The sequence below is a fragment of the Eumetopias jubatus genome, unplaced genomic scaffold (assembly GCF_037043125.1).
Source record: "Eumetopias jubatus isolate StellerSeaLion01/CBP00866 unplaced genomic scaffold, mEumJub1_p1.0 scaffold_10, whole genome shotgun sequence".
Taxonomy (NCBI): Eukaryota; Metazoa; Chordata; class Mammalia; order Carnivora; family Otariidae; genus Eumetopias; species Eumetopias jubatus.
In genome coordinates this window covers 51,066,379-51,077,547 of record NW_028274816.1, presented here as the reverse complement: position 1 = coordinate 51,077,547, position 11,169 = coordinate 51,066,379, and the positions used below count along the sequence as shown (strand labels likewise).

The window sequence follows — 11,169 nt, the reverse complement described above, 5'->3', positions numbered from 1 at the left end:
GGGCCGGACAGTGTGTAGGTTCAAATCCAGCCTCCCCCAGGTACTACCTACCCTGGAAAAGTTCCTTCATTTTACTGTACCTCACTTCTCCCATCTACAAAATGGAGTTAATAATAGCGCATCCCTTGCAGAGCCCTTTTTTGGGTATTAAAAGTGATACCTTGGGGCACCTGGGTGGCTCAGTCGGTTAAGCGTCTGCCTTTGGCTCAGGTCGTGATCCCAGGATCCTGGGATCGAGACTCGGATCGGGGTCCCTGCTCAGCGGTGAGTCTGCTTCTTCCTCTCCCTCTGCCCCCCAATCATGCTCTCTGTCTCAAATAAATGAATAAAATCTTTTTTTTAAGTGACACCTGTGTATGAATTACTTAAAACAGAGTCTAGGACACAATAAGCACTATACAATGGCTGATTGCTATACAGCCATCGGATACAGTTCTGTATTATATATAGACCGGAGATAAGGACGCCAAGGTTGACGACAAGAAGAGAGGGTACAGAGTGGGACAGGGTCCAGAACTGATGGCAGATTTCGGGGCCGAGTCATGGCTGGCAGAGTCCCGCGCGCGGGTAAAGTCGTCAGCCGCTGGCGGGCATGCCACCCCGCCCGCGGCCAGCGCTGACGTTCGGAAAGCTCAGCGGGATCGCGAGGGAAAGCCCCGCGGCTCACCGGGTCTCCGCCGCTCACATAAAGCCGCCATGGAGGGCGCAGGCACCGCTGTCGGAGGTGGGCACCACGCCGGGGCCAGCGGGAGGCACCGAGGGCACTCCGCAGGGGAGCAGGGAGCGTAGAGACGCCGACGGCCGGAGGGGGTCTGCGGGCTCCTCCTCTCTCCCGCCGCAGCCGCCGCCCCGAGCATCAGCCCCTGTGCGAGGCCCAGCAGAGGCAGGGGCTGGGACTCTCGCCTGCCGTCCCGCGCCTTCGGCAGGAGCAGAGATGGGGCCGAGGGGCGCAGCCGCGGTGGCCGTGGCGCTGTGGGTCTTGCTGACCGCGGGCGAGGCGGCGGACCCTGGCGTGGCGACGCCCCGGCGCTGCCTCCTGTCACACTACCGCTCGCTGGACCCCAGGGCGCTGGCGGCCGTCAAGGCGCTGAGGGACCGCTACGTGAGTGATGCCCAGACCTCCCCACCCCGCCGTCCCCGCGCCACCCCCCGAGCCCGAGGGCCGGCCGGGTCCCAGCCGCCGGTCCCGCTCTGCGACGGCCCTTGCGCCCCAGCGCCCGGCAGGGCGGCTCGGATCTCCGGGCAGAATTCTTTTTTTTTTTTTTAAAGATTTTTTTTTAAGATTTTATTTATTTGAGAGCGAGAATGAGAGAGAGAGAGAGAGTACATGAGAGGGGGGAGGGGCAGAGGGAGAAGCAGACTCCCCGCTGAGCAGGGAGCCCGATGCGGGACTCGATCCCGGGACTCCAGGATCATGACCTGAGCCGAAGGCAGTCGCTTCACCAACTGAGCCACCCAGGTGTCCCTCTCCGGGCAGAATTCTGAGCACCAGATCTTGCGGGCCGCCGACGGCAGGGGAAGGGGGGCGCTGAGCCCCGGCCCCGCCTCTGTGCCCCTCGCCCCCGCCCAGGGCGCCCCCGCTGCAGGCGGGCTCGGTTCCGCGTCGGGGCAAGGGGCCGGCGGAGTGCCTTCGGCCACCGTTCGCGCCTTCGGCGAGCTGCGGCATTCCGCGCACAGTCCGCACCACCGTCCCGGCCAGGCGCGTCCCACGTGCAGGAATCCCCGACGTCGCAGCGCTTCGGGGACGTGGCGAGGAGGCCCAGCCTCACCACGGCCCTTGTCCCACAGGAGGAGGAGACGCTGAGCTGGCGGCCGCGCAACTGCTCCTTCCGCCCGAGGAGGGATCCTCCGCGGCCCTGGGTGAGGCGCGCGAGCCGTCGGGGCGGGCGGGAGGGAGGGGGCCGGGCGGGGGGACGGCGCGGGCCGGGGCCGCGGCCTCTCTAACTCCCGCCGTCTCCTCCCGCAGTCGTGCGCGCGCCTCCGCCTCGTGGTCCGGGACCTGGCGAACGCCCAGGCGGTGCTGAGCCGCCTGCCGAGCCCCGAGCGGTTCCCCGGCACCGGCCTGACCCTGGAGCTGCTGGCGGCCGCGCGGCGGGACGTGGGGGCCTGCGTGAGTGCCGCCCGCGCCCCCGGCCCCTCGGGCCCTCCCAGCTCGCTCTGCGCCCCCCCCACCCCACCCCGGGCCTCCAGCCCAGGCCCACCCGCTTGGCCAAGCCGTTCCGCCCCCCACGGTTCGCGTGGTCTCGGGGTCTCCCAATCCGGGCTTTGGTCTGCGGCCGGGAGGGTCACGGGCAGAGTCCCCGGGACACTCGGTTCTTCGCCGTCTCCATGTCCCTCGTGTTCCCCCTGCAGCTCGAGCTGGTGCGGCCAGGCTCGTGGAGCAAGTCCCGGCGGCCACCGAGGAGGCGTGCCCAAACACGGAGAGCTGTGAGTGGCGCAGGCGGTGGGGCGGTTAGACCGCAGGGAGGACCGTGTGAGGGTGACACGGCATGGGAGCTCAGACTCTGAGCGGTGAGCGACTGGAGGGGACTTAGTCCCAAAGGGAATTCCTGGCTCAACCCGGCTCCGCCTCCTTCCCGGGTTCCAGGACTCGCCTCGGTGCCACGAAGCCAGCGTCATCTTCAACCTCCTGCGCCTGCTCACGTGGGACCTGAAGCTGGTGGCGAACTCGGGGCCTTGTCTCTGATCCCCGCCGCGGCTCCGCCTGGGGCCAGCGGCTCTGCAGGCGGGCGGCGGCGGGGGCTGCCTTCTGCTGGCGCATTGGAGCAGGCGGGTGTCTCAGCCAGTGGGCGCTGAGGCTCGGGGGACTCTCAGCCTGCGTTGGCCGGACCTCCACCCACCTGCCCTGAGGGCCAGAGGTGCTGGCGCTTTCCCCAAGACCAGACCGAGTTCCCCGGATGCAGCGATATTTCCGGGGGACGCATTGCCCTATGATCTTCCAGGCGCCTGGTGTGGCTAGAAGAGACTTGAGTCTGGAGTCTGCCTTGGTCGCTGACCCCCACGTACCATGGACCGGTTTCTACTTCTGTGGTTACCAGAATCCCAGAGGCTTTCTCCCAGAACACGTCCCCCGCCCCCTTTGAACCTTCAACTCCCACTTTGAGATTGTAGGAATCTGTGACTCTTGAATCTCCCCAGTGGGGAGGCCCCATACATTCCCTGAGGGGTTTGGTAGTGAAAGGTCTTAAAGTTCTTAAGTTATTGTAGTGTTTTTGGATTCTGTTACTTATGGCTGTTTTGTATTTGCAAAATTCCCGTGTTTATCCGCTATTCTGTCTGCTGGTGTTAATTTATTGCCAGATTTATTAAATATTATTGCATTTGTGTTGGTTGCTTCCCCTGTGACCATTTTGGGGGTGCACTGTTCAGTAAAAATGCTGAGCCGGGGAAGTTAGATGACTTGAATTTCATTTCTGACCTTGCCATTTAATTATGGAGGAACTCTGGGCACATACCTTCTCTCTGAGCCTTGGTTTTCTCATCTATACAGTGACATTATTATACTGTCCTTGCCAGTGAGTAATGTACATTGAAATAGTGTTTACAAAGCTTCCAGGTGAGGTCATAGTGTGGTCTTAATAAGAGATCTCCATTAAATAACCACACACACATAAGTACACAAACAATTGTACTTTTTTAACTTGTCCAGATTTGTGCGCTGGTGATCTTTGTTGCTAACTGCATGCTTCATTCTCAAGGTCACACAGTTAGTGAGGGTCAGAGCCAGGTTGGAACCCCAGACCCTTTATTTCCAGGGTCTGGAAGTGCTCTTAACCACCCCACTGAACTGCCTTTGTAAGAAAAACAAGTATGAAGTTTGGGAATTTTGGGTAAGATGTCAGTTTGCAGATTCACTGTTGATGCAGTGTCTTCCCCCCTGAATTAAGGCCCCTGCAATTGACAGAAATTGACCAGCGCGCTGGTAGGTGAGTTGGGTACATCCCTGCTCTTTGTTTTAAGACAATTTTATATGTCAGAGCGCAAAGATTTTCCCAACTGAGGACTTCCGTCTACACTCTCTTGAGTTATGAATGAGGGAAAGGACGGGTTACGGTGGGGGTCAAGTGTCAAAAAGGACTTAATATTTTCTCTCCAAAAAATTTGTCACCTCCAAGTTCAGAAGATCTCTCTACACAAAGGCCAGAGACTGCTGTGGATACTGTCTTGATGTCAGACAAAATTCATTAATATCCAGCCCTCATCACTTATTTGCTGTGTGACCTTGGGCAGGTCTCTTAACCTCTCTGAGTCCCTGCAGGTTACTACTTATTTACAATGTAGGCAAAGCACAATATGTGCTTGGTGTTAATGTGGATATTCAATTCTACATTGTGGCAAAACCTCTGTGACCAGGTGAGACATACAAGTGCTCAACAAAAGTGGGGGGTGTCCTGTTTTCCTTTTGCACCTTCTGTTGCCTTTACCCAAAAGGCTCCTCCTTCACATCTTCACATAGCTCCCTCCCTCACTTCCTTTAGGACTTTGCTCAAACGTCATTTTCTCAGGCCAGCTCATGAATACAGACTTCCTCCTGCACTCTGCTCTCATCTCTGCATGATTTCCCTCCCCCCCCATTTTCTGTTTCCTGACATAATACATACCTTGTGCTCCCCACCCCAACCCCCACCCCCGACACTGTCTGGTACTCCTCTCTAGTAATGAGCTCTGTGAAGGATTGTTTTATGTTTGTTTCTTTGTTTTCTATGCTTAATTCCTGGTACTTTGGGCAGTGCTTGGGACTGGATAAGGACTCAGTGCATAAACGAAGGCATTTGTCACAACAGAGCTGGTTCCCTTGGAGTCCTTGGGCACACCCCAGTTCCTTAGCAGAGCGTCATAGTCCTGGGTCCTTCATGCCTGGACAGTGAAAGATGTGCCTGGAGGCTCTTCTCCCCCCCATTCTCTCTGTCAATAGCAGGTGGGGACAGGTGGGGAAAGAGCCAGTGTCCTCTCTTAATTCTCTGGTGTTTTGCCTTTCTGACTCTCTCTTCCTGCACCCAGCAGCCTTTCCCCTCCCCTACACAGCCTCCCTCTTGGAAGTTCCAAGTTCTTTGTGGCACCAACCCAAAGGGTGCCTTTCCCCTCCCCTCCCTGCATGAGGGCACCCTGCAGAAAAGCAAGTCCCTCTGTGCCCTCCCACCCCAGGCCTGAATCTAGCCCCTCCGGGCACCGTGACCCCTCCTGGCAGGGCTGAAGCTGCCCCAGTCCCTCGATGACTCATCTTCAGAACTCACCTTCACGCAGGTACACGCTGAATCAGAGTCCAGTTCCTCTTTCGCTCCCGCTCCCGTGGCTCAGCTGGCTCTGGGCTTCCCCAGCCTGGGGCCTCCCCTGGTGGTGGCTGTGTTTTCACTTTTCCTACATCAGCTGGAATTGCCCATCTGTCTAAGTTAAAAGCTGCACCATGGGGCTCAGGTGGGAATCACATCTCAGACAGAGCTGGAAGTTCAGAGACAGACAGACAGACAGAACAGTCTGCGGGGATCCAGAGGAGGACACTGAAGTCAGAGACGCCCAACAAGACTGAGTGAGGACCCCAGGCGACAGCTTCTAAGAGAACATCCAGATTCTGCTATCTGCTGAAGGAGACCAGGGTCCAGGAATGAAGCTGGGTGAGCCCCCTATCATGGTCCGTGACCCTCACCTCACCCTCAGCGCCTGATGCTCCCTGACCCCTCACCTCTCTGTCCTTCCGTATCACAGCTATGGCTGTGGGCTGCCTGCTGGTGCTGATGATTATGGTGCTGACCAGGGCAGGAGCAGTTCCTGGCCCCAAGCCCCTTGGAGTCCTCCCGGATGAAAGGGGCTGCCACTTGGCCCAGTTCCAGTTTCTGTCCCCGCAAGAGCTGCAGGCCTTCAGGAGGGCCAAGGACACCTTTGTGAGTCTCCCCACTGCCCCACCTGCTGTGAGCTAACCTCCCCGCCCCCCACCGCCTCTCTGGGTTACCATGCTGCCCTCCCCCAAAGGGGGACCTACGCCCTTCCCTCGCCGGGCTACCTCCCCCAGTCCCACAGTGGGCAGACTCACCCCTCCTGTGGTGGAGGTGCCTCTACCACCCTTTTGCTAGTTAACCTCAGCTCCTCCTGCTGTTAGCATCATCCAATCCTACTGGAGTGTTCTCCCCTCTGTCCCTCCTGCTGGGGGCTGACCTCCGCCCTTGCTCTCCAGGAAGAGTCGCTCTCCCTGAAGGCCTGGAGCTGCCGCCCCCGCCTCTTCCCCAGGACCTGGGACCTGCAGCAGCTGCCGGTGAGGGGACAGTCAGGGCCACCCCTGCCCTCCCCTGGCCCTGCTCCTCTGGCTCCTTAGGCCGCCCCTTCACCTTCTCATGTGTCCCTCTCTCCCCCCCTCCCCACCAGCACCACGCACCGCCTCCCCTCACCACCAGCACCTGGCTGGGCCCTCTCACCTGTCCCCCGACGGTCACCTGTCCCTGCTTCAGTCCACCCCACCTGTCCTCTCTCGTGCGCAACTCTCATCTGTCTCTGTTTCCCATCCTCAGGTGTGGGAGCGCCCCGTGGCCTTGGAGGCTGAGCTGGCCTTGACCCTGAAGGTCCTGGAGACCATGGCTGACTCGTCCCTGGGGGGCATCCTGGACCAGCCCCTTCACACACTGCGCCACATCCACTCCGAGCTCCAGGCCTGTGTGAGTGCTCGGGGGGAGCGGGGGAGGCCCCCAGGCCCTGTCTGCGCTCTGACCACTTGAACGTCCCCCTCCGTCCCAGGCCCTGCCTCACACACCACCCTCCTCTGCCCACAGGTCGAGGCTCAGCCCCCAGCAGGGCTCCGGCCCCGAGGCCGCCTCCAGCACTGGCTGCACCGGCTCCACGAGGCCCCAAAGAAGGTGAGTGACCAGGGAGTGAGCAGTGGCTGGGGACAACTGGGAGCCCAGATGACAGGCAGCCACTGACCCAGCCCCTCCTCCCCACAGGAGTCCCTCCGCTGCCTGGAAGCCTCTGTCATGTTCAACCTCTTCCGCCTCCTCACCCGGGACTTGAAATGTGTGGCTAGTGGAGACCTGTGTGTGTGATCCCCGAGACCCACCTGCACCCTGTCCTGACAGCTTAGATATTATTTATGCATCAACCACTTTTCTTAATGTATTGCCACCCAGTCATTATTTATGTATTTATGTGCATTGATTCTTAAATGCGGACCCAATAAAATGTTTATTTTTCTACTTTGTATAAAAATTGTGCAAATAAAAAAAGGAGGAAACAATGCTCCTTGTGGTGTGGGACTGTGGGTTTGTGTGGACTGAATTTTTAGGTTTTTTTGTTTTTTGGCGGTTTTTTGTTGTTGTTGTTGTTTTTGTTTCTGTTTTTGTTTTGCTGACATAACCAATTATCACAAACTTAGCATCTCCAAGTAAGACAGATCTCACATTTCTGCAGGTGAGAAATCCAGGTGGGCTCGAGAGTTTCTCTGCTGTGGGTCTCACAAGGCTGAACAAAGTGCTGCTGGCTGGATTCTTATGGGGTGGGGGCTCTGGGGAGAACCTGTTTCCAAGCTCATTCAAGTTGTCGGCAGAATCGGTTCCTTGTGGTTGTAAGACGGAGGTCCCCGTTCCCTTGTGACATTGTGAGCGTCCATCCTTAGCTCTCGGTAGCCTCTTTCTGGTCTTGACGCATGAGACCCTACTTCTAGAGCCAGCAACAGCGTGGCAAGTCCTTCTCACGTTTGGAATGTCTCTGACTTCCCCCTTTCTGGCACATTTCTCTCTACTTCCAGCCCAAGAAAGTTCTCTGCTCTTCCGGGCTCAGTGTTTAGATTGGACCCACTAGGATAATCCAGGGTAATTTCCGTATTTTAAAGTCCACAAATCCTAATCACATCCACAAAACCCCTTTGCCACGTAACATAAGTAGTCACAGATTCCAGGGATTGGGGTGGGCATCTTTGGGGGGCCAGTATGCAGCCTACCACAGTAGATGTGTGATTGTGTGCATCTGTGTTCTCTCTGAGGGCATGTGAGTGGATCACTTCGATGCATTCTTTTATAAAGTTATATTAACTAAAATGCCTTCATAAGAAGAACATTTGTCATCATACCCGAGAAGTCCAGAACAGCAGGGTCCCGTATGGTCCACGGGCTACACATCGCTAGCGATGCCCTTGATACGAAGCTAGTATAAGCTGAGCTGGGCTCAAAGTATAAAATATACTGCGGAAATTGAGGGATTTTTATTTAATTTTTTTTTTCAGATTGTGCCTGTGAAGTTTCTCCGCTGTAAAGTGACTATTCCCTCTTTGTAACAAGTGAGTATGGGGGGAGACTTGGAGACTAGGTAAATGCATATTCCTCCTCAAATTCCAACCTGTTCATGTTAGCATGCACTGATGGTGTTCGCCTGGTTGTTACTGTCAGGACAGTTACCAACCAGTGATTCTCTTTCTACATTTATTAGCTGGCATTCTACTGTCAGGAAGAGCTTTTCTCTTCTCCCTCATTTATGTATTTACTGATTAAGTGGACTCATGGCTTCTTATTTTATTCAGTGGATTGTAATTCCTTACTCTCATTTATTTTGCTGTTCCAGTTGTCCCCGATCAGGTCAATGGGAACACTTTCAAGAGGGCGCCTATGACCTTTTGTGTGTCCCCATCATTCTCTGAGCACCACCTTGCTTTCTGGAATGTGACTTAAAAAAAAAAAGAGTATTTATTTATTTTAGGGGGGAAGGGCAGAGAGAGAGAGAGAGGTAGGGAGAGAAGCAGACTCCTGCTGAGTGCAGAGCCTAACATGGGGCTCAATTTCACAACCCTGAGATCATGCCTGAGCTGAAATCAAGAGTTGGATGCCTAACTGACTGAGCCATCCAGGTGCCCCTGGAATAATATTTTTAGTAAAATTTGCCCTGCCCCAGTTCTGTAAAGAGCCATTTCTCCAAGAAGATCTGGTTACTTTCGGTGGAGAACAGTATTTAGTGACCAGGATGTAGGTGCTAGGTGGGCTGATTGCTACAGGAATACCATTGTCTCTATTCTTTCTGAGAGCAGAGCTAGGGAGTAGATGGATGTATGTACAGAATTTTTGTTTACTGTAAAAGGCTAAAATCAGTAATAATTTTTGTATTATCTGTTGAAATTATATTTTAGATATATTCTTTATCATTTCATATATTTCATATATTTATTGATCATATATTATTTAATATATTTCTTTTTACTTTTTAAATGTGGCTACTTGAATTTAAAATTACATATGTGGCTCACATAACACTTGTATTGAACAGTGCTGGTTTCAAGAGCGTGATGTCATAGTGGTTCTAGGCTCTTTCCACCTGGCTACTCCTCCATTCTCAGTGTATTAGTACGGTCTCCCCTCATGATCACAAAATGGCTGCCACAGATCCAGCCATCACACAATCACCTAATTGGCCAAAAAGCAGAAGTGGCAAAGACTCCAGCTAGCTGTATCTATATTTATTCTCTCTTTCTTCTTTTACTTAGAGAATCCCCGAGTTTTAAGTGAATTCCAGAGTGCTCTACCAAAGACGACATTTCCCAGCCTCCCCTGCACCTGAGGCAGCTGGTATTGCCCAATGCATGCAAGTGAAAGTGATCTGAACACCTTATGAGTCAGGAAATAGCAATCCCTGTCTCTTCTCCTTTCTCCTTTCCTGCTGAATGACAGGAATGAGAGTAGTCAACTTATTTTGCCTAAAATTTTCCAGGATATTTTCAGTGGCGATAGAATTCTGTGTTGACAGCCTTTTTCTCTTTCAGCACATTAAAGATTCAGGGTAAGTTATATATACAGACTTGGGTCCTTTCTTTCTGGAGCTCCCTCCACATTGAGATATCCTTTCTCACTTTCTAACTGCTCTGGAAGTCCCAAACTCTAGTGTCTGACACTCAGGTCAAGGACTATGGTTTTCTACTTAAGTTCTAGCTGTCCCTTGCCACATGGACAGAGATGCATCCCCAGGTGAAAAGCCCTATGAACTTAGATCTCACACAGTGCATTTGAAGGTTGAATCCTCTCCAGTTTCTACCTGCTTCTGGTTTCTCTCCAGTGCCTCCAAATAATTGTTTTTAATTTTTAAAATTTTTTATTTGGGAGGGCAGAGGGAGAGAGAGAATCCTAAGCAGGCCCCACGCCCAGCGCAGAGCCCAACATGGGGCTCAATCTCACGACCCTGAGGGATCGACCCCAGCTGAAATCAAAAGTCAGACACCTAACTGAATGACCCACCCAGGCACCTCTAAATAGTTGTTTTTTTTCTATTTTTAAGAAAGATTTATTTATTTTAGAGAGGGAGAGAGAGTCCCAAGCAGACTCCTCACTGAACACAGAGCGGGACACGGGGCTTGATCTTGCAACCCTGAGATCGTGACCCTGAGATCACAACCTGAAGATCACAACCCTGAGATCACAAGCCAAAGCCAAGAGTCAGATACTTAACTGAGAGCACCACCCAGGCACCCTTAAATAGTTTTTTTTAAAAATCATTTTGTCCAGAGTTGCTGATTGTTTTGTCTAGAGTTGGTAATTGTTGTCTGTGAAGAAGGTAGTCAGTACCCTCTGACATGTCCCTGTACCACCCTTCTCCCTCTCTGGTTCCCCCTCAAGTGAATGATTGCACTTGGGCTCTCTCCTGTGGCTGCAGACACATGTCAGCTGGGATTTGATAAATTCAAAGGTTTGACTGAGTTGGATGCCATTGTTGGCTCACTCATATGGCTGGCTGTGAGCTCAGCCGGGAGTGTTGACCAGAGCATCTGCAAGTGACTTCTGCAAATGACTCAGATTTCTCCCAGCACTGCAGTCCCTGAGCAGTTGAACTTCTTACAAGAGAGTAGGCTGCCCTCCAAGCAGTGTTTAAGGGACAGGAAGTGAAAGCTGAAGGCTAGTTAAGGACTATGTCCACAAATGACACTATATTCTATTGGTCCAAGCAGTCTCAGGCCCCGTCCAGATTGGAGGGGATGGTGAAAAATAAAACTCACTCTTGATGGTGGAATAGCAATGTCACATTGCAGTAGAGCATGTGGGATAGAGATATTGCTGGGAAATACAATTTGACCTCAATAGACACAATCCTGAGTTGTTTCCCCCCACACAGTACTCTAAGAATGTATGATGCTGTATGATGGAATGTGAGTGTCTGCCCAGGGTCTATGGCTGCCCAGTGCCCAGAGGAGTAAAAAAAAATCCAGACACCTCC

The 11,169-nt window shown here is 53.6% G+C and overlaps 2 protein-coding genes across 3 annotated transcripts; both read left to right on the top strand.

The window, feature by feature from the left end:
- The first annotated feature begins 592 nt into the window (after window positions 1-592).
- Window positions 593-2,686, top strand: LOC148163216 (interferon lambda-4-like). Its single transcript, XM_088026938.1, has 5 exons — window positions 593-1,102; window positions 1,789-1,860; window positions 1,967-2,110; window positions 2,353-2,427; window positions 2,588-2,686. The coding sequence occupies exons 1-5, from the start codon at window positions 593-595 to the stop codon at window positions 2,684-2,686; spliced, it is 900 nt and encodes a 299-aa protein (XP_087883064.1).
- Window positions 2,687-5,705: 3,019 nt separating this feature from the next.
- LOC114198997 (interferon lambda-3-like) lies at window positions 5,706-7,028 on the top strand. 2 transcript variants are annotated; one of them, XM_028090739.1, is made up of 5 exons: window positions 5,706-5,879; window positions 6,170-6,247; window positions 6,501-6,644; window positions 6,759-6,842; window positions 6,933-7,028. In XM_028090739.1, exons 1-5 carry the CDS (start codon window positions 5,706-5,708, stop codon window positions 7,026-7,028), a joined length of 576 nt encoding a protein of 191 aa, XP_027946540.1. The 2 variants fall into 2 exon arrangements, with proteins under 2 accessions (XP_027946540.1, XP_087883293.1); XM_088027167.1 differs by having other exon boundaries at window positions 6,930-7,028.
- The last annotated feature ends 4,141 nt before the right edge of the window (window positions 7,029-11,169 follow it).